Here is a 24,272-nt window from a genome sequence, read left to right on the forward strand (position 1 = left end):
GGCGAGGCCGCATGTCCGAACCTGTGGTGATACTTCATGAAGCATCCATGACCAGTCAGGAATTGCGTCATGTAGAAATCCACTTCGCCATGCTTTCTCTCCATCCACTCTTTGATGTTTGGGATCAAACGATGGGTCCACCTCCCTTTTTCCGAGCTGTCCCACAGCTGCTGCCAGTTAGCCATGGAGCTATCTCTGGCTCGTGTTCTCACGTTTTGCATGCCTCTATTTTCGTAGCAATATGAGTCCTCCACCAACAAAACCGAGATGGGCATGACTCCCGCTACAACGCATGCAGCCTCCGACGAAACGGTGCGGTATGCACTGATGACCCGCAAATTCATTCGCCTCTGTACACTGTTCAGCTTCTGCTGGTTACACTGGATGTTAAGACCAGATTTCCAGGCCGCCCCTCCATATCGAAGGATTGACGAAACTACACTCGAAATGATCCTTCGCTGACTACTTCGGATCCCCGAGTTGTTCGCCATTATCCTCGTGAGTGCGGCCGTTGCTGTTGCCGCCTTCTTGCACACATACTCAACGTGGTTTTTAAAGCTGAGCCGGTCGTCAATCATCACACCCAAATATTTAAGCTCACGCTTTGATTCGATAGTGCATGATCCAACTGTAATCCTGCCTGTTTGCGGTGAAATCAGGTTTGATATCAGGACCATCTCGGTTTTGTGGTGAGCCAACTGCAAACTTTTGGAGTGCATCCAGCTCTCTACCGCATCTACAGCCTCTGAAGCTCTTAGCTGGACGTTTTCTGTAGAGTAACCCGTCGCTAGTAGCACGACATCGTCCGCGAAACCAACCAACTTTACTCCCTCTGGCAGGCTCAATGTCAGCACCTCATCATACGTAATATTCCACAGAACCGGGCCCAGTATCGACCCTTGCGGTACTCCAGCTGTAACATCCATTTCCTGAAATCCTTCGCTCGTCATGTATAGAAGCTTGCGGTTCTGGAAATAGCTTTCCACTAATTTGTAGAGATATTTCGGTATCCTCATTTTTATAAGCGTGTGTGTGTGTGTGTGTGTGTGTGTGTGTGTGTGTGTGTGTGTGTGTGTGTGTGTGTGTGTGTGTGTGTGTGTGTGTGTGTGTGTGTGTGTGTGTGTGTGTGTGTGTGTGTGTGTGTGTGTGTGTGTGTGTGTGTGTGTGTGTGTGTGTGTGTGTGTGTGTGTGTGTGTGTGTGTGTGTGTGTGTGTGTGTGTGTGTGTGTGTGTGTGTGTGTGTGTGTGTGTGTGTGTGTGTGTGTGTGTGTGTGTGTGTGTGTGTGTGTGTGTGTGTGTGTGTGTGTGTGTGTGTGTGTGTGTGTGTGTGTGTGTGTGTGTGTGTACAGTGTTGCTCCTATTTTGATTTTGGAATTCAGTCTTCAGTTGTCTAAATGCAAAGAGCAGCGTATCACAACTTCGCGCATCGCGAAAATCCGAGCAACTCGCACCAAAGCTGGCAAAAGCGGGCTAAAAGTTGCCAAATCAACCGTTAGGGGAGGAGCGGGCTAAATGCGCCTATTAAGCATAACACTGATTTCATCAAATATCACATCGAAGATGTATACATAAACTATATACACGTGTGCAGGCATCTGTTTTCTATACATTCTGTTTCCAAGAAAATGATTTTATTATAAGTGTTGTCTAAAATGCCGAACCTCAAACCGTGCGGGCTAAATGCGCCTATTTATGTTTTGAACAAAATTTCTGTTTTTTGGGCAATACTTCCGTACAACTTCATTGAAACTGCTAGAAAGTAATAATTTCCGTACGACAAAGCTGAAGTTTTATAAAAATCTATGTATATTATAATTTTATGGAATAAAAAAAAAAATAGGGTTGCCATACTATGGAGGCAGTTCATCCATGAGAAAAACTTTATCAAATCTGTTTTTAGATCTTCAATTCTCTCTTAAGATGTTATTCAGAGCTTAGATTTGAAGGTTCAATGATAAAAATCATTTATTTATTCTATTTAACCTGTTATTTTACGATGGAGGCATTTTACAAACATGATGGGGGCATACAAAAACACTTTATTATTCCACTATTTAATCATTATTAAACCTCCACAAAAGCTGAAATATGTTTAATTTCTAAAGTTCATTTGAGTAAGAAACAAAAACCATCCTAGTTTTTGTTTTAAGCTTCATTACGTATAATTTTTAAAAGTCGAAATAATACATCAAAATGTATCAAAACCTTGTATAATTTTTTAGATTTTGTAGAGTTTGTATATTCATAAAATTCTTTCTTGCCTTATGTTCTAAGCGTATCACCCTCAAAATGCATTGGTCAGATAAGCTGTCTAGCCAGCCATTTCATCAAACAGCCGTAGGGTCATTTAACCCGATAGGCCCATTTAGGAAACCTTTCCCCTACAAATGTAATTAAAGTGTTTGGGGAACTTTTTCGACAGCCAGGAAGTCTGTATCGGGGGCAAATCGAAAACCGGAAGCCGCTGAGACGACAAAGAGAGTTGCCGATAGTTTCAAGCGAAAATCCTAAGCTCCCTTTCCGAGATGCCGCAAATAAGCTGGGTGTATAGTCTACAACCGTGCATCGAGCCAAAAAACGAGCCGGACTATCGACTTACAAGAAGGTAGTGACTCCAAATCACGATGATAAACAAAATACGACGGCCAAAGCGCGATCCCGGTGGCTGTACACGACGATGCTGACGGAGTTTAACTGCGTGGTAATGGACGACGAAACCTATGTACGTCAAAGCCGACTACAAGCAGCTTCCGGGACAGGAGTTTTATACGGCAAAGGGAAGAGGAAAGGTAGCAGATATATTCAAGCACTTAAAACTGTCAAAATTCGCGAAGAAATATCTGGTTTGGCAAGCCATCTGTACCTGTGGCTTGAAAAGCAGTATTTTCATAGCTTCCGGGACTGTCAACCAAGAAATTTACGTGAAAGAGTGTTTGAATAAACGTCTGGTGCCTTTCCTGAAGAAACACGGTTGTTCCGTACTGTTTTGGCCGGATTTGGCATCTTGCCATTACGGTTAAAAGGCCATGGAGCGGTAAGTCGCCAACAACGTGCAGGTGGTTCCCAAGGACAAGAACCCTCAAAACACGCCAGAGCCCCGCCCAATTGAGAAATACTGGGCTATTGTCAAGCGGAACCTAAAGAAGACAAAAAAAACTGCTAAGAACGAGCAGCAGTTCAAGGCAAACTGGCTTTCTGCGGCGAAGAAGGTGGAGAAGGTGGCTGTACAAAATCTGATGGCAGGGGTTAAGCGTAAGGCCCGGCAATACGGATTTGGAAAAGCGGAAGCCTTACTGAATATTTTTCCTGAATTTCGTTGTTGCGGATCGTATTAATAAATACTAGATGTTTTGTAGCAGTACAGCTCAAACTGAAATGATGATGTATTTCGAATTAGGAACATGTTAATTTCTTTTTAAATTCACAAATAGTACTTACAAATTTCTAGTAATAAATTATAAGCTTAACAACTTCCTTTGGATCAAATTCCTACTCCGGACTAACCTCAGCAGATCCCGGTTTTCTTCACCGTTGGTGTAACTAATTTTTCTAATTTATTAATAATAGTTAGGTATCATATATATTGATTTGTTTTAGAGCTTCATACTCACATTAACGAAACAGGCTTACTAGCTTGATTGAGAACCACTGATATTGAGCACTGTACGAACGAATGTGGTCAATCTACAAGATATAGATTTTGTTTCCTTAATCGGATTTAATATTATTTTCAACGGTACTTACGGTTAGTTGGCTCAGACACTTCTTTAATTTGGTTCAAAACCACTGAATAGGTAGCCTTGCGGAATTCGCGGCTCTTCTACTGCTGATTTTAACCTAGCTATGAAATATCAGTTTTATAACAGTTTTATCTACCGATTTATCGCATATAACATACCGATTGCCTGTGCCAACCAACAATATCTCTCAGTGTCCTCAATTTACTCGGTAACTTCGTAATTTAATAGCTAAATGGAACTTTAACACCTGTTCGTAATGTATATTCAATCGCGCGCCTTTACATACGTTTCGATTCTGCTAACTCATCTAGTCCTAGTATCTATGGCTATATGCCCTGTTGTTTGTTTTCTCCGTACTGACGGATTGACACTAGCGGAGTAAACTGTCACAACAGTTCCCCAGCCCGTAAACTCCGGTGCTCTTACATAGTGCCCGGATTTACTCCCAGTTCCAGAACAGCCAAATTGGCTACGGATCTTCGATGGATCCCGTTGCTAGTTTTTACTAAAGCCTGTCGTACTCTGCACATCCGGAGCCGCAAAAATTTCCTCTACTTTTCCTCGATGCCACTGCTTCTTATTTTTCCCATTGACCATAAACACTAAGTCTCCCTTTTTCAGGGTTCGACGTTCCTCAAACCATTTGGTCCTCTTGTTGATTGTTGGTAGATATTCCTTGTACCATCTCTGCCATAGTTGATCAGCCAAGTACAACGATCTCTTGTAGATGTCTCTCAACGCATCAGCCATCTCACATTCTTCTCCTTCCATATCGATAGGTTTCACCACTCGAAGAAAGTGGTTTGGGGTGAGCGCTTCCGTACCGGTTGTTTCCTGCGACTTGTAAGTGAGTGGTCGAAAGTTAATCAGATCTTCCGCTTCTGATAACGCTGTAATTAAAATTTCGTCCGTCAACTTTCGCCCATCACTAAATGTCTTTAGCGCTTCTTTCACAGATCGGACCATCCTCTCCCAGGCCACCCATGTGAGGTGTGCCTGGTGGGATGAAATGCCATTTGGTTTTAGAACTGCTCACTACCTCCGCACATTCGTAATCGATCGCCTTTCGCATCTGATTCCAACTGCCAAGAAAATTGGTACCGTTATCCGAGAATACCTCTTCGGGCGTCCCACGCTTGCAAATGAATCTCCGGATAGCCATCAGACATGATTGTGTCGATAAACTGTACACTATCTCCATATGAACTGCTCGCACCGCTAAGCATGTGAATACTGCTACCCATCTCTTTTCTTTGCGTCGACCGACAGTTACCTCTAGAGGGCCAAGATAATCAATCCCCACTGAACTGAACGGACCCAGCTTTGCTGAGAGTCGTTGAACTGGAAGTGGCGCCATCCGAGGTATTTCGGGGCTGCTCCTGTAGACTTTGCACCACATGCATTCGCGCATAACATGTTGAATCGCCACTCGTAGTTTAGGGATCCAAAATTTTTGGCCGACTTCATTGTATACAGTTTCTTTATTTCCGTGGCCACACTTCTCGTGGAAATACTGCAACAATCTAGTGGTAATTATGTTATCATTTGGCAATATGATGGGAAACTTAGCGTCAAAGGGAATGTGCTCAGCTTGTTCTATTCGACCACCCATCCGCACGACACCGTTTTCATCGATCAATGGGGTCAATCTATACAACGCACTTGACTTCTCCAGTTGCTGCAAGGGCTCATTATTTTTTCGCCTCAAATTACTGTTGAGGATGCGCACTTCATTTGGAAATGCCTCGTATTGAGCTTGCTGCCACAGAATTGTTTCTGCTGCGGTCAATTCTTCTTTTTGTAACGGATACTGCTTCGTTTCAAATTTAGCCTTGATCATTTTCTCTTGACGTTCGGTTGCTTTTGTAACTAACATGGGTCGACCTTCTTTCTTCCTCCTGATATTAGATATGAACCTAAGCATTGTAGCTGTGATGCGGAGTATGCGGGTCCACGTTGAAATATCATTAAAAAATGTCAGTCGTTTCGATGAATTTGTTCCGTGAGCTAAAATATAAACTGGTTTTAATTCTTCCTCGACCATATGATTAGAATTTTCTTGTTTCGGCCACTGATTAGCTGGTTCGTAAAGAAATTCCGGACCATTAAACCACGCGCTGTTTGAGTCGAGTGGTGGTCCTTGCCCCCACTTCGTTAACACATCCGCTATATTTTGTTTACTGGGAACCCAGCGCCACTCAGAAATATTTGTCAATTCTTGGATTTCGCCAATCCGAAACGCGACGAAAGTTTTGAACCTGTGTTGGTCCGATCGTATCCAACTGAGAGTCGTTTGTGAATCTGTCCAAAAAAGGGTTTTAGAAATATTCAATGAATGGTTTTGCTTAATGACTTGATGCATTTTTGCTCCTAACACTGCTGCCATCAACTCCAAACGAGGTATAGACTGTTGCTTCAAAGGTGCAACTTTTGATTTCGCCATAACAAGTGCACATTTGATTCCACCGGTCCACGTAACCCTGAAGTACGCGACACATCCATACGCGCTCTCGCTGGCGTCAGTAAATATGTGAAGATCCAATGATGTAATTTTGTTCGAATGAATCTGACCGAGGTAACATCTGGGAATGCAGATAGTCTTAACGGAGGGAAGAAGATCAATCCAACGTTGCCAAGTATTCAAACATTCATTGCTTATTTCTTCATCCCAGTCGCATCCGCTACGCCAAAGATCCTGGATCAGCATTTTTCCGTGCACGGTAAATGGCGCCAGAAGTCCTAACGGGTCAAAAAACCCCATCACACAACTTAATACGATTCGTTTAGTCGGTTTTTTGTTGCTTTCCAGATACTCTCTGATATCTTCTCTGTGGTCGGTGGAAAATGATAAACAATCCTCTTCAGGATTCCAGATGATTCCCAAAACCTGTTCATTTTCCGATGTTTTATCTTTGTTGAAGTGGACGATCTGTTCGGCTTTGGGTTCTCCTACGCGCTCAAGAACCTCACTGGAGTTTGACACCCAGTTTCGAAGCTCGAATCCTCCTTTCGAATGAATGTACTTTACTTGTAAAGCCCTTTCTGCTGCCTGGTCTTCCGTATCGGTGCTGTCATAGTAGTCGTCCACGTAGTGTTTATCGGTTATGGCGGTAACTGCTTCGGGATACTGCTTGATAAACTCTTCAGCATTTCGGTTTTTGACGAACTGGGCTGAGCAAGGCGAGCAAGTGGAGCCAAACGTCGCACCATCCATAACAAATGTCTTGAATTTTTCGTTCACATTGGTGCGAAACAGGAAACGTTGAGCCTGTCGATCTTCCTTCCGAATTCGCAACTGGTGATACATTTCGCGAATGTCTGCACCAAACGCGATCCGTCGTTCTCGGAATCTGCTTATAACTGCTGGTAATGACACTAACATGTCAGGGCCTTTAAGCAGTTGTGAATTCAGTGATACTCCGGATACCGTAGCAGCTGCGTCCCATACTAGACGCACTTTTCCTGGTTTTTATGGATTCAAAACCACATTGAGCGGAAGATACCAGCACTTGTTGGATAACGTTGATGCTAGTTCTTGAGGTGTTGCCTCATGAGCGTAGTGTTTTTCTTGATAATCTTGTATCTGTTGACATACATTTGCGAACAAATCAGGAGTCTTTAGCAGTCGATTTTCCAACTGTTTTGCTCGCCGTATCGCCATATGATAGCCGTCAGTAAATGTTGGATCGTCAGTATTCCATAATAGACCCGTTTCAAACCTGTCACCGACTCTAACAGTGGTGCTTTCGAGAATTTCTCTTGCTCTTACATTTTCAGCAGATTCTCGTGGACTTCCCGATACTGTGGCTTCTTCGAGGGTGTATTGCAGTTTTATGAGGTCATGCAAATCTTCGTTGCTCACTTCTACATGAACGCCAAAAAATTCCGAATGTCCCATGGAATTTCGCCTACCCGCAGGGCCATAAACAGCCCAACCAAGCTTAGACCGAACTGCGATAGGGTCTCCTATGCCACCCATTTTCGTTTCCAGTGGGGCCATTAAATGTAAATTGTTGAGACCAGGGCGGGTTCTTTCATACGATTGAATAGGCAGGCCACTTAGATGCGTATGTGATTCAACCAGCTCTTCAAAACTCATTGATTGGTTGGGTAGTTTTAATTCATCCACTGAGCGAACTCCATCTAACCACCAACGTTGATTATCACCGCAAGACGAAATTTGAAGGTTCATTCGTACTGAATTTTCTTCAACTCGCGATACGTCAGCTGTCCACGTAATTGTAAGTGGTTCCTTTTCACCAACTACTCCTAACTCATCAACTAGTGATTGCTCAATCAGCGTGGCCGACGCTCCGTCGTCTAAAAAGGCGGTTGTGTTTATGGATTTATTACCAGAATGTAATACGACCGGAATAACGCGGAATAAAATTGAGGATCCGCAACGGATGTGTGTGTTCATGACCACTTGGCGAATTGATTTATGTAGCAATGGGTTATGACGTTCTTGACAATTTCCAACGTCACATCTAATTTTGAACCTGCACCATGATTTTCCGTGATCGTTCAGGCATACATGACACAATCTCCATTTTTCTACCAGTTCCAAACGTTGTGATACACTCATCTCTTTGAATTCTTGGCAATCACGAAGGCGATGTGAGAATCTACACACTTTACAAGGTTTCATGTGGGAATATGACTGATCGTGCTTCAACGAATCGCGAGACGAGGATTCATGATTTTCTTCTATTTCAGCAATATCGTGATTAAACACTCTCTCCTTATTTCTCATGTTAGCTGACATTTTGGAATCGACCATAACATTGTATGAAACACTAGCTTCGCATGCTTCACCTACAATTCGGGACAGAAATTTACTAAAAACGCGTAGATCAGCGCTTTGTCTACGTTTTTTATAACGCACACAATCCCGTTTGTCACTAGCTGGAAGCTTGTCGACAAGATCTTGGATGAGAATTGGATTTACTAAATGCTCTTGCAAATCTGCGGCTTCCAGGTGTTCGCATAATTGCTCGACGGCGTTACCGAACGGGATATATGTTTTTAATTTGTCTGCCTTTGGTGCTTCCAATTTTCGAACCTTTTCTAAATAGAACCGAAGAAGTTGTTCTGGGCGTCCATACAACTGTCGGAGCTTTTTTATCGCCCTTGGAACTGATCTGATTTAGGAAGTAAAAGTTGACCACGTATATTTTCGAGAGCTTCGCCTTGTATGCTTTCTTGCAAACGCACCAGGTTTTCGACCTCGGTATAGCCACAAGCTAAAGTAGAAGACGTAAAGCTGCTTATAAATAACGGCCATTCTTCAGCTTTGCCGGAGAATATAGGAAGCTTTCGACTTATTCCGTTCCTTGCCGCCAATTGTGCCTGTGAGGGTTGACACCCCAGCCCGTCTGACTTGGATTTCTTCAAATGCCTTTTAGGATTTTTTTCTATCTCAGTAGAAATATTAGTCTCGCTGCTCGCACTTCCAGAATCTGAATCTTTGGAATCACCTGACGAGGTCCATTCTGTTTCACTATTTGGTTCATCAGAATCTGCGCATGGCTCAGGCTTACCCTCAAGCTTCAGTTTCTCACATTTTGGTTTCCTTTTTAGCTCACTTTCGTGTAAACAGTTGCCCAACTTGTCAATTTTACTTTGGACAACATTAAGCTTCGACGAAAATGATGCTCGCATTGCTTCCAGTTTTGCTAAATGGTCTTCTTTCTCCTTCAGGGCTTTAGCATTCAGTTCCTGCTCCTGTTCCAATTCCATTGCTCTCAAATCATTTTCGACTGCCAGTTGCTTCAAACGCCGAGCCTTTTGCAGGGTTAATTGTCTCACCCGCAAAGCAGTTTCTATTTCTAACTCGTTATCCTTAGCCTTTTCTTGCCGTTCGAGTTCCTTCATTCGATACTCAAGAGTGTGAATGTTGCTGTCGGATTTAGCCGAAATATCATCCTTTTTTGTCTTCTTCCTTTTAGCCGCAGTGTACCATGCCTTCGTTTTCTTCAGACACTTTGTTACAGAGTGCACATGGGGTGAGGGTTAAATCCAACGATTGATCCGAATCCAATACGGTAGCCATGATCCAATAGAAATTTTTTGAGTTTGTTGCGGATCGTATTAATAAATACTAGATGTTTTGTAGCAGTACAGCTCAAACTGAAATGATGATGTATTTCGAATTAGGAACAGGTTAATTTCTTTTTAAATTCACAAATAGTACTTACAAATTTCTAGTAATAAATTATAAGCTTAACAACTTCCTTTGGATCAAATTCCTACTCCGGACTAACCTCAGCAGATCCCGGTTTTCTTCACCGTTGGTGTAACTAATTTTTCTAATTTATTAATAATAGTTAGGTATCATATATATTGATTTGTTTTAGAGCTTCATACTCACATTAACGAAACAGGCTTACTAGCTTGATTGAGAACCACTGATATTGAGCACTGTACGAACGAATGTGGTCAATCTACAAGATATAGATTTTGTTTCCTTAATCGGATTTAATATTATTTTCAACGGTACTTACGGTTAGTTGGCTCAGACACTTCTTTAATTTGGTTCAAAACCACTGAATAGGTAGCCTTGCGGAATTCGCGGCTCTTCTACTGCTGATTTTAACCTAGCTATGAAATATCAGTTTTATAACAGTTTTATCTACCGATTTATCGCATATAACATACCGATTGCCTGTGCCAACCAACAATATCTCTCAGTGTCCTCAATTTACTCGGTAACTTCGTAATTTAATAGCTAAATGGAACTTTAACACCTGTTCGTAATGTATATTCAATCGCGCGCCTTTACATACGTTTCGATTCTGCTAACTCATCTAGTCCTAGTATCTATGGCTATATGCCCTGTTGTTTGTTTTCTCCGTACTGACGGATTGACACTAGCGGAGTAAACTGTCACAACATCGTACTTATTAAACTTGAAAAAGAAATTTAATTTGATTTAAACGATTTCACCGATTTACACGCATTTTCCCTTGACCAAATTTTGACCGTATCACCCTTGAATATCATAGTACTTTTGTTTTTCATTTAACTTTTAGGTGTCTTCAGAACATTTATTAGTTTGATCGTTCTCCATAACGTGAAAGTTTCAAAAATTAGTCACAGCCTACAACAATAAAAATATAAACAGTAACTTCTATGTTTGAGGAAATAGAAACAAAATTTGTAGATATACAGTCTCCCCACAATCATGGGTCACACACAATTATAAGTCACCGATCATTAGAACTGCTGATATCTACTAAACCAAAAGAAATTATATCATATTATTATTTTTAGTTAATCGACAATATATCATCAAAATGCATTAAAAATATTATTTGTGCGTTTGATAACAGTAAAATTGCTGTTTGAATACATTTTATCAAAGGTGAACTATGGAACTGTGGAACTACCGCATAAAATTCCAATGTTATAAGGTTGACATCTTAAACCGTTAAGCCCCTTATGCGGGTATTTCAAAGATTCCAACCAAATGAATTGGTCCCATATAAGCACAAAAGACGAGTTTACATTTTCCAAATAAAACTGAGCGAATGAAATGCGAAAATTCAATAATATTTAGCAATATAAAAGTGACCCATAATTGTTACAGAATCCACCAAGTTCCACACTATAATGGGTCACTTTTTCGCAAGCAAAACAAAACATTTCTTGGTTGCTAGCTCAACCCAATTGCCCCTTGAACGTATACTAGCAAAGAATGCCCCTGAATGTTTGCCAGAAACTTGTTGATTCTCGTGTTGATATTCGGATGTTGCCATGGACTTCTTTGTGACTAATAACTGTGGGCAATACGACTAATAATTGTTACAAGCTTCAATTTTGACCCATAATTGTGGTTTCGAAAAACGTTGATTGTTTAGGTAAATTATTTTATTTTTCAACAAAATTGGAAACAAAATCATGTTTGAAATCAAAGAGGGAATATTTAATGACTGTTGCGGATTAGCTTCGCGACAGGGTTTCGAACGCAATATTAAACACCCTTTTTAGCTTGATTTGATCAGCTTAAAAGATTTTAGTGTTTAAACTGAATTCTTACAATTGGAAAAGATATCGGGTTTTAGTTCCACGGTTTATTCTAAGCTGTTTCGACCACGTTTGGTACTTCCTCTATGTTCTGATTTCCGTTCGGTGACAGATCTTCTTTGTGCACCCTCACCAATTCTGCTTGGTTTGGCATAGTTGCCAGTTTCGTTTTTAGCTGAGCCGTTGCTCGAATCGGAGGGTCGACGGATGTACAGTTGGCCTCAACAATGACTGAAATTCATGCAAAGCTTGATGTTTGGTCCACTAACACCCGAATGAACGAACATTTTGTGGTGAAATGATACGTTAAGTGACTAATGATTGTGGGGGGACTGTAATCAAAATTTGAAACTTTGCTGAAATAATAAAAGCTCCATCTCTATTCGGTGCATAGTTGTAATGCTTTTAGATTAAAACATATTTAATTTTTTTTATACTTAACTATTATTAGTTTTGAATCTACATAAATATGATGTTCGCAACTGCCTTGGATACTTAATACGTACATTTTGCACTATAGATCTTAAGTCTATTCGACTTTTCCTCCCGAAAATATCGCGATTTCAAGTATTATTTCTCCTTATTTTTGAGAACATCTAGGGTAAAATGGGACAAGTGGGTCCATAAACTAAATACCACATGTTGAAGCTTGATTCCACAACTAAAAACTCAGCTTAGAAACAACTTTTCTCTACGCGCCCGTTCTTGAGTGAGGTTGAGTATATATTTGTTGAATTCTTAGTCTTAGACCAGAAAATAGTATTCCATTTCTTAAGAAATTCTTGAAAATACGTATTGTAGGCTTCCGCTTTTCTCTTTTAAATCCAAGTTCCTGACTAGTTTTTAACATATTTTAATGCAACTTGTTGTTGAAAAATAACTTCCTGACATTTTCAGCTTGAAGCTTATATATATATGCGAAAACTTGCCTTTTCACTATCTTATCGGAATCGATCGCGTCCAGTGTAAACAAATAATAAACGAACAAATAATAAAACCCCAAGTTCCGAAGGGTTTTCCTGGAAATTGAAGCCTTTTTAGCGAAAGCAAAGACGGAACAATTTTTAAAGCAAATAAATTGTTAAGATCTGTTAAGATTTTCAGAAATGCGTACTTTATTTTGTCCAAGTAATACTTGACCTTGCCTACAACTACACTTTAGCGTGAAGAACATACTTTGACAAAAAAATTTCAGCAGTCGTTAGGGTTTAAAATATTATACAATTCATTTGAATATTTTGACTTTATATTCCTTATGTGCAAAAAGAAACAGGGGTTTGGAAATTTTGATAGCGAATGCTAAGGGGAGAATGGGGATTCTTGATCTTTTTTCTGATTTTTATCAAATCTTTATGGCAAAAATCTGCAGATCACCGTCTTTTGAGTTTTTTGACAGCAATTTCAATTTTATATGCTGTAAAAAGTATATCGATACATGACCCGTAGATGAACTAGAAGCGTTTTCGACAGACTAAAAAAATTGTGATATTTTGAAAGTTAAAGGAGCTTGACCCTTTAATCAGGGTGCAGCTTTTTTTAAATTTTTCTTAGATAACAGGTTTGTTATTTTGTTCTTTTTGGAAAATTTTGGAACGTTTGGTCTAAGTAAGACATTGCAGTTTCGAGATATAGCTAAAGAATCAAATATTCCCAGGGATGAAGTATTCTCATTCTCTCCTACTTTATTTTGTCCAATACGGTATTGTTGCACATACAAAAGCGCTGAACGTTCTGATACATCTTAAGGGAATAGTTCGAATAATTTGAAATCAAAAACTATCGAGGTCTAACTTTTCGGAAAATATGATATTTAGATATCTTTCAATTGTAATAACATCATAAACATACCATATAAGAATCTAGGTATATAACTATTATCATAAAACCACCATCACCTTAAAAATAATCGTATTAGCTTACCCTCTGCGGTGCTCCCAGATGCCGGAGCAGGGCCCCGAGTTGTGTGGCCAGCGGAACCGAACTGACAAATGAGAACGCAGGCGCCCTCGAAGGGATCGGATACATGGCGAAGCTGTTGAAGGGATCACTGTCGACCAGGTACTGGACCCGCAACGTGATCAGGTCATCCGGATCCATGTTATCCGGGGGTCTTCAAACGGATGTTGCAACCCGAAAATCACTTTTCTCTTTTCACTTTTAAATTTGATCACGAGAAAAAAACCCACCCAGATTGATGAGTAAGAACGAAAAAAATCACCGCAAAGGAGGGGACCACTCAATAATTGATTTCCGTGTTTGGTTTTTCCCCTCAACTACAACACTTCACATCTCGCAGCTCGACTGACCCACAAGCACATGAAAAAAACCTGCGAAATAGAAAATTAAGACACCTCATGTAATGGGTTTCGGTTTGGGATGCTTCCTGCAGAAGCCTCCTTCCAGAATCCTCTTAGTTGGAAGCTGTTCGTTGTGTGGTTTTCCGACGATTCAACTGCTCGAAGAAGATTGCTGAAAGAAAATCGAATCCTGAAAGTGTTTCTCAAGCGCTTTGAGGACATTTGTAAAAAATTTTGAAGATTGAAATTGTCATTCTTGCAAGAGAAAGAAAGGAAAAGTATACGGATTATCCAGTACATATATTTCTCGACATATTTTTGTATACAAGGTTAATTGAGCAGTTTCACTGTAGAATTATTTTTTACATCTGAAGTCTTATTTTGGAAAGTTTTTCCTTCGTGGTTTAAGTTTTCATATTTTCTACGTTATTGGTCAGCCCCAACCGAGAAGTCCCATATGCGTTCCGCACAAATTTACCTGTTGCAACTCGATGTTTAGTTTTAGAAACTCCCGTTCGACCTCTGCCTTGCTGCCATCTTAAACAGCAATAATTAAAGGTCAATAAATTATTGGTTCGGTCCGAACTGGCCGCAACCTGTCCTGCTGCGTTTTTTGAAAAAGATCTATGAGCGAATCGAGGTGGGGTCGGCTGAGCTGCCCTTTTGACTTCTTCCGCCCCTGCCAGCAAATAGGCCACAAGTGCCCTTTTCTGGCCAGTCGGCCGACCCACAACTATTTGGGTGTTCGATTCGATAAATCATTAGGCCAGGGATAATTACACCCTCCTGCCCTGGATGCTGATCATGAGTACGTTGAGCTCTCTCCAAAGGGTTCTGTTTTGTTTTTCCCGGCCGCTCATTAGTGCTGTGCTGTTGATTGCATTATTTATGATCCCGGATCCGCGCAATATCGTGGCTCTATTCGCCCAAAAATGGTGAAAATGCACAAACGAGAAAGCCTGCTTATGAGTATGGGGGAAAATAACAGCGAAATGCAATTGTTGGTTAACCAAACTGAAATTTTCCTGATAGGGAAATGCTTCATGAAAATTTTAACTATTTTAGATGACGAGAATTGAGGTAAACACTCTCGTTTGGATTTTCTTTTTTTTTTCTATATGACTGCAAATAAGATTTTTTGATTGGCACATTGTTATTTACATAACCAGCTTTGAAAAGAAAAATCGAGTTTTTCTGGATGCAAAAACTGCAGACATCAGTTTTTGTAAGGTTATCGATCAACACACATGGTATAAAATTGGCAAATTTTAAGCTTCCAAAAAAATTTTTTTTTTCAATTGCGGCTGTGCCAGATCTAGCCTTTGAGTGCCCCTTACACGATTTTTTTTTTCAAAGCAATCTCAAAGAACACCTTATAGAAATTTTGAGTAACCTTATCGGTGAGTATTGTAGATTTGAAATGATAGACGGATAAACCATAGGAAGAAAGTTACTAATGTGTTGATACAGCTGGTTGGTGAAGGACAAAAATTTCAGTATGTGTTCCAGCTTCTATTCAAAAAATGCTCCTTGCTCTTTTCAACACCTTAGGAACTTTCTTCCTATGGTCTATCCGTTTATCAATTCAAATCTTTTATACTCACCGATAAAGCCGCTCAAAATGTTCAAAAACAAATTCACGGTGATTTCTCCCCTTTAAAGTATATTTAATATTATAAATTTCCAAAGTACCCTATATGCCCGAATCGATAGCAAACAATAGCCAAAATGAGCTATCAGTGCCCAAATGAAAGAATAATTTAGTGTTGGATTTTTTGCGATGCCAAAATCCGCTTTCATTAAAGTACCAATACGTTAAAATTTGATGGCAAATCAATACTAAAGTAAAGCTTTAGTAGCAAAATGCTAGCACGATAAGGTGTTGATTTAACTGCGACGCTCAATGAGGTATCATTAATGCTTTATTTATTTTCATAACATCAAATATATAAAAGCTTTTCGTGTTGTATCACAAAACCGCCTGCTCTGTGTTTATGCCCTTTTGAAAAATTGAAAAAAAATACAATGAATTGTACCGGGCAAAGCATTACAAGTTTTTTTGTTATCGTGACCTGTTAACTGAATTTGGTATCAATTTACCCGAATGAAGGTGGTGTACTGTCAAAAATTTGCCTTCATTTATCAATAGCGCAATTTCCTGCCAAATTTTGCTTTCTGTAAAAGCTTAATTTCAATACTTCGATTAGCCATTCTCAATAACCTGAATAACCTTACCAACTTCTACCGATAGTGAAAAATCTATCTCGATTATTTCAAATTTTTGCAGCAAGAATCAGTCTAGTTTGTCGTTCTTTTTTATTATTTACAATTGAGACCCTCAGAACCAAAGGGGTATAGGTAACAAAATGGTCCATTTTGAGTTAATGATGCCAAACAATTCCTCATATTTCAAACTATAATTGATGATTTTTTTCGTATTTTTAGATTTTTTTTACATATTTTAACATTTGTTAGAAAAATACAAATTCTCGAAAAATATATAGAAAATGGCAACACACAACAATTTAAAAGCGTGTTTTAGCGGAATAAGCTTAATGCCCTTATACCCCTTTGGCTCCAAGGTTGGTTTTATTAAAGCATTTAACTTATAAAGTTTTTATGCGCCGGGAATATTTTTAATAACTGGGGGTTAGTAAGAAGGGGGAATTTGTCGATTGAAGTACTTAGTTTTTGGGTCTTGGGTTCTTTAACTGCTAATTAAATTTTTAAGGCATTAAACATGTTTGATGTTTTGCAATCTACTACCTAGAAAGAAGGATCGTCAGATTTCTCGATATCTGGGAACGCTAAAACGGTTGGGAAATGGACACTCTACTAGGTATGAAATAATTTAAAAATGTTACTTTTAATCATCTATGAACATCTCTGTTCTTGAAAAACTCAAAAATTAATATATTAATATGATTTGAACTTCGCCAAAAATAATAGTAATAACTTTCTTTTATGAGGATTGAGAAATAGCGAAATTTTAAACTTTAAATCCGGTCTTTTACAGTAACGTTCACAAAATTTTGAAACCGTGTGATGTAGTGCAAACCTAGACAAGCTGCCATTTTTCTCTTAGTTGTTATTTTTTATGAAATTTTCACTATTTCTAGTTTGCTGCTTAGATCACTCTAGACGACACTATATGACGATCCAGAATTGAAACTTATTTTTAAGTGAAAGTTTTGATAAATTACAAAAGGCAAATTACAGAAGGCAACACAATTTACATTTTGTCAAGGTTCAAATAATTTAAGAACTTAGTATGATTAATTTAGGTTTCCTGAATCCAAATAGACAATTAGTTTTTTTTCTAACAGCTTTAATTTTGAAAAGAACCTTTGAAAACAGACAATCATTTAAGAAATTTCTGCAACTTTTTTGATAAAACCTTATAAATTTGAAATGAAGATGTCAAACCAATTAATGACTTTCCTCAAACCCGCAAGTACTTTCAACTTCTGCGGGAAAAGGTACAAAGATTTCTATTCGTTAACCTTCGCCCCGTTTTATAAAATATGGGATTTTTAACAAATAAAAAAAAATTAAATCAAATTAAATTTTGTATATTTTTTATAGCACACGTAAAATCGTTTTGGCGGATTAAAAAAATACAATGGAAAACTTTTCCAACTTTTTTCAGTAATACTTGTGGTGAAAAGTGTACTGTAGAAATTGAAGAATTCTTCTTTTTTTTTTAATCATTTATCATAATTTTCATTAAAATATTATTCCTTAATTGAATGAAATAGATTAATGAAATTCATAACCAGTCTTATTTATTTCAAGTAGTTTTATAAGTTTATCAGTCAAAGATTGATTTCACTCAAAACTCAACTCAACTTAATTGCAAAACTTTCTAATATTATAATACCAAAAATAGAGGTTATAGACAAAATCTGACAAAGGATTAGAGTTCAGGACATCAAAATCTTACCAATTTTCAAAATAAGGACTTAACATCCTGTTTCATTCCTTTCCATTATGTAGAAAAAAATTCTTTAAGATGCCAGAAAATTCCCTTTTTTATTTTCAAATTTTTTTTTAACTTGCAAATTAATTAACCAAAATTTTAAGAATTGTTTTTCTTTTGCCGAATTTTCAGGTAACCTTTTTACTAAGTCTTAATATTTTTAATAATTTTGTCATTGTTTTTCAATTCTGAATTTTTGTGTTTTGGAAAAATACTCTTCTAGGAAGCCTATAATTCTAATTTTCTGTAAGAAAAACATTGTTTCTACATTTTGTCCTTTCCAGGACTCAATATTGCAATAGACGGCTAAAAAATATTCAAAGCTTAAAATTTTAAATTATAAAACTAGCGTTCGAAAAGAAAAAAATTTCCTCTTTTTATATTTCAAATAATTTTTTTTAAAATAAATTATAATTTTTTGATTTATTTATGAAAAGTTGAAAAAAATATTAGAAGTTGCAGCTCTGTAAAGCTAAATTTAAATGCACAATTTCGACAGAATTTGCATTTGCTTCGTGCTTTCAATATTTTCAACAAAACTGAGAATTCCTTATTTTTATTTCTATCAGTATTTTATTGATCAACGATCATTCATGAAATCATCTTATACGCTGCCTGCATTGTCAATTTAAGCTTTCATCGATGAATTGAACATGTTGTTTAATAAACACTCCAATTGAAAAGTAAGGAAAGAAATTCATATAGAGATGATCCATAATCAACAATTGTTATCGTTTTGCAGAACATTTTTTAATCATGGTTATTTTGGTCAGAAATTTGTTTTGCAAATAGGGATTGATTTTATTTTAAATCTATATTTTCTATATTCTATTTGTGTGCACTGATTGTTATGTCCGAATCATTGAATTTGGATTTTTTTTAAATTTTAATTTGCAGTCTCTTTCTTAAGTTTCGGAAATATTGATTTCAAATTTGTAAACTGATTGATTTTAATTTCAAGCAAATTTCAAATTGATTTTGACTTAAGATCAGTTAATTTTTTTTTTTAGTATGTGTGATGGTCATACATGAATTGGAAAATGGTTTTTTAAATAGGTTTGCTTATTTGCTGTGCAGTTTTTGTATTGTTATTATTTCTAGCTACATTTAAATTTCGATAACCTTCCTCCCAGGGACGGGTCTTTTGCACGGGCCAAACTCCCTCTTTCGCTTGAGTTCCAGTTTTATTGAAATAGGAATAAAATTATCTATTTACAACATTTTAGTGTAAAATTTTGATTTTGTGAAAAGAAATTTCACATGCTTTCACATGCTTTTTCACATGCTTTTTCCACTCAAACATCCGTCCAAATAAAAAACGAAATCTCCTGTTGCTAATCTCATTTTCTTAGTCGTTCTAAGAAAATGTTAAAATTGGCATGCGGATTATAATTTAAGATTCAGAATAAGACTCTCATCAGATCAAATATTTGGATTTTTTTAAGAACTGTTTCAGTTGGTTCCAAGAAAATTGAATTCAGATTGAAATTTAAAGTTTTTAAGACAGCATCAGTAAAACAAAAAAAAAAACAGAATAGTAGTATCAAAAATAAAATCAATTTGGTGCCTTAAACAAAAATTTCTTTTTAAAAAAATCCTAAAATAACAAATCAAGAATTTAATCTTTTTTCAATAATATAGAACAAATTAAAATGAGTTTTTATCTCTCGTTTTGTGTGTATGACAGTTTTGCGATTTTTAAATATCACTGTACAATTTTCTAGATTGCATAAATCTAGTTATTTTTTTGGTCACTTTGTTTGCCATCTTGTAATATGATTTCCGAGATATTTTAAGTTTTGATTTTAAATTTTTCATACATATTTTTGGTTGAAAGTTTAAGTTTGAAATTCGATTGTAACGCTAATTATGAGATTCTATAAAAAAAATTAAATTCCAAGTTTGTTCCTTCACTTTCTCCATTTAGGGGAGATGGGGGCATAATGGCCACCTTAAGGAAAACGCTTATTTAACCATAGAGAACAGCAGTAATATGTGAATTACATCATTGTTTCGTGTTCAGACACTCAAATAGTCTATTGCCTAATTGGATGAAACTTGAAAGAGCAGATAAAAACGTTTGAAAATGCATTTTAAAAATTTTTGCCGAAAGCTAAAAACCAGTTACTGTAGAGGCATAATGAGAAACCCCCCGAGGCAGTATGAGCACCATTAATGAAGGCATAATGAGCGTTTTCTGCCGGGGATTCTAGCAGCAAATTCGACTCGATGAAGTCAACTGACTATTAGAGCTACAGCTTGATTTGTATCGTCTGACGATTTGGCCTATTGGTAAGATGTCGGAGAGGTAATCAGTAGGCTCGAGTTCGATTCCTGGTCGAGGTGATTTTTTTTTTCATTTATCATTCATGATCAATGATGATGATGATCATGATTGCACTGAACGGTGAGGCAGAGATTCATCAAACAAAGCAATAACAAAATAATCTAGGTCTGTTTGTAGAATTCAAAGAATTAACACATGCTCATACATTATGTTTCTGGTGTTTTGTTTGACGGATGATGCTTTGATGCTATTAGCCGTATAATGTAACAATAAAAAAAATAAATCATGAATGGTATGTGCAAAAAAAATCCCCTCGAACAGGAATCGAACTCGAGTCTACTGATTACCTCTCCGACGCCTTACCAATAGGCCAAATCGACAGACGAAGCAAACTAAGCTGGAGCTCTATTAGTCAGTTGACTTCATCGAGTTGAATTCGCTGCTAGATTCCCCGGTAGAAAATGCTCATTATGCCTTCATTGAAAGTGCTCTGTTCGCCTCTAGTGAACAAATTAAAGTAAAAAAGCGTTTTTAAGTTGATTAAAGTGAAAAATCAAAACTGTTATGATGTTGAAAATTGAGAAACAATGTGTAGATCATGTTGCAGTGCATACATTTCAGATCAAGATGATTTGAAGGTCATAAAAGCTTATTTGGTGGTGCTCAAAAATTATAATATTTTCGTCACTTGAGAACCTAGCTGGTTTTTATTTAATATTTCTGTAAAGATGAAAATGATATTTCTTTTTAGGTGAAAAATTAATACTATGGCTAGTACGAAACAAGTCCTTATGAAAATTTGTTTAAGAAAATACGTACTTAAAGTCTGCTTCATTTAATATTGGAACAAATTCTTTTGCTCATTGTGGCGCTCCTAGTGGACGGATTTGGAAACTTTTTTTACCCACGTGTCGGGAAATTCATTACCTTTCACCATGTATTTATGTCATAACACCAAACGATAGCATTTTGTCAACAACCGCCATGGAAGCCGAACGGAGAGATCAAATTGTGCACAGTTTTCTTGAAAATCCATTGTTGTCGGCATCGAAGCTAGCTAAACAGCTTAAAATGCCCAGAAATATCATATGGCGTGTTATCAAGCAGTACAAGGAAACATTGACGACGGCTCGGAAGCCGCATTCGAAGCGTCGGAGTGGAACTGTCGACCGGAAACTGCGTGGGAAAGTCATCAAGGCCGTCAAGAGGAATCCCAATCTTTCAGACCGCGATTTGGCCAATAAGTTCCAGGCCGCTCACAGTACGGTGCGACGAATTCGTCTCCGGGAAGGAATAAGGTCATTCCGAGCCAGCAAACAGCCAAATCGGACGCTGAAGCAGAACAATGTGGCCAGAATCCGTGCTCGAAAGCTGTACGACCAAGTGCTGACCAAGTTCGACGGATGTAAAGTCTGCTTCATTTAATATTGGAACACAAACAATTGCGTGTAGTTCAGTCATTTATTAACGAATTCATAATTTGTTTTTCATACAAATGTAGCATTTTCTTTACTCTTTCATAAAAAAAAATAAAAAAAATATTAATTTTAAGCTGTTTAGCTAGCTTCGATGCCGACAACAATGGATTTTCAAGAAAACTGTGCACAATTTGATCTCTCCGTTCGGCTTCCATGGCGGTTGTTTTCAAAATGCTATCGTTTGGTGTTATGACATAAATACATGGTGAAAGGTAATGAATTTCCCGACACGTGGGTGAAAAAAGTTTCCAAATCCGTCCACTAGAAGCGCCTCAATGAGCAAAAGAATTTGTTCCAATATTAAATGAAGCAGACTTTATGTAGAAAAAAGGAGTGCTCATTATGCCCTGGGTGCTCGTTATGCCCTCATCCCCCCTATTGACTTTTAAATCATTCCTGCATGGATTTTAGATCATATTGATTTGCTTGAACATAACTCGAGAAAATCCGAAACATTTTTTTTAAATATTATTTCACACTTTTGTTTAACCCTTATTTGTTTGAGCTAAGAAATTTGACCAAAAACTGGGATGCCTCTAAGAGGGCCTTCCAAACTTTAAAAAAAGAAGCATAACGTTTGCATAAAATAAATGGACTTTTTTCAAATGATGATTAAAAATAAACCAACACAGATGTTTGAATTCTGCAAATTTTCAATGGAAGATCTTAATATGAGTTGACTTGGAAAGACGAAAAAAATACCCCCCCAATCGGCCTTCCGGAGCTTTATCGGAAAATTAAAAAAAAGCGGCCGAAATTGTTCGTGTGAATATGGTTTTGCGTCATTTCTTCGATTACTTTTTCAATTAATTTTCAACGAAATGTTCAAAATGTTTAGTTAACTGGAACTTTTGCAATGAAACGAAGACCAGTCTTAGAGTTTTTTCCTTATTTATTTTTTTCAATTTTCACAAAAAATTGACTATTTTGTTCAGCCACTTTTAAGGCCATAACAGAAAGAGTTTGACTGAGGGAGCTGTCAATTTTAGTCTAAACACTTATCTAATCAAATTACGGCGATTAAAATCATATTACTTATCTAATCATGATTAATGCTGCATGATAATTTTTGTCAGTGCGTGAGAAGGTAAACTTATGAAAAACCGGCAGATTTTGTCAAAACATTCATTCTCAGAGGGCACTTAACTCTTATCCGCTCTTGAGTATCAGTATGACACTTTTGGAAGTTTGGCGGCTAGTAACTTTATTCGGGTGTATCCAAATTATACAATTTTATCGGAGACCCTTAATGTATTCTTGAAATCTTGCTGAAATTTTGCATAATTACTTTTTTATTAACGCACCCTGAAAGCGCAAGAAAAAAAACTCCCTAATCTGACCTTGAGTGTCAATTTAGCACTCCTCGCTTAAAACCGCTTTATCTCTCTTGTTTCTAAAACGATTTTTTACAAAATGTATAGTTTTGAAAACCATGTGATGTAACTGAAATATGTTTTCAGACATTATTCTCCCACAACAGCGCGACGCTTATGTAATAACAAACTACAATCGGTATAAAGTTGCCTTCCTGGTAATTATAAATTTATTATGAAAATCTTGCGTTAATGTACTCAAAGTTCAGTGCAATATTGAATTTAAGTGCATGAATATCTGAGAAATTGCAAATTGACAAAAAGCTCGAAAAACAACTACCTTTAAAAATTCCTCAAAAATTCTGTGTTTCGTATTTTGACAATCTAAAAATGCAAAAATGTGTCAAAAAATTGCAAATTGACAAAAAATTAGAATAACAGCTACCTCTGAAAATTCGTCAAAAATTTTGTGTTTCTATTTTGACAATCTAAACATGCGAAAATGTGCCAACTTTCGTCAACTTGTTTCAAAATTTACTCCACTTGCTTACATTTTTTGTGGTCATCATCTTAAAAAAATAAATAACAGACATATTTCTTCATGAGTAACGTTTAGTTTTCTTTTACGCTAAGTAAACGGAAAACTGAATAAAATAGCTGTCACACCAGATAAATTTTGAAACGAAGTTTGAAAAGTTGACCTGAGTTGGCACATTTATGCATGTTTAGATTGTCAAAATAGAAACACAAAATTTTTGACGAATTTTCAAAGGTAGCTGTTTTTCTAATTTTTTGGCAATTTGCAATTTTTTGACACATTTTTGCATTTTTAGATTGTCAAAATACGAAACACAGAATTTTTGAGGAATTTTTAAAGGTAGTTGTTTTTCGAGCTTTTTGTCAATTTGCAATTTCTCAGATATTCATGCACATTGCACTGAATTTTGAGTACATTAACGCAAGATTTTCACAATAAATTTATAATCACCAGGAAGGCAACTTTATACGGATTTAAGTTTGTTATTACATAAGCGTCGCGCTGTTGTGGGAGAATTTCTTGCATTAAAATACAACTTTGCTCTGGATTTTGAGTATATTAACTTAAGATTTTTGCAATAAATTTATATTCACAGAAAGCCAATACCAAATGTAGT

General features: G+C 37.2%; 1 protein-coding gene across 5 annotated transcripts in view; it reads right to left on the minus strand.

The window, feature by feature from the left end:
* The window catches only part of LOC129757316 (FH1/FH2 domain-containing protein 1), a 411,337-nt gene that overhangs the window by 203,680 nt on the left and 183,385 nt on the right, over positions 1-24,272 (minus strand). The window contains exon 2 of one of the 5 annotated variants that reach the window (XM_055754500.1): positions 13,685-14,091. The exons of the other annotated variants lie outside the window; for them this stretch is intronic. Within the exon in view, the coding sequence (XP_055610475.1) occupies positions 13,685-13,861 (177 nt within the window). The 5' untranslated portion in view covers positions 13,862-14,091. The remainder of the gene's footprint in view (positions 1-13,684; positions 14,092-24,272) is intronic. 5 annotated transcript variants of the gene reach the window in all.

Source organism: Uranotaenia lowii, chromosome 3 (assembly GCF_029784155.1).
Source record: "Uranotaenia lowii strain MFRU-FL chromosome 3, ASM2978415v1, whole genome shotgun sequence".
NCBI classification, from domain to species: domain Eukaryota; kingdom Metazoa; phylum Arthropoda; class Insecta; order Diptera; family Culicidae; genus Uranotaenia; species Uranotaenia lowii.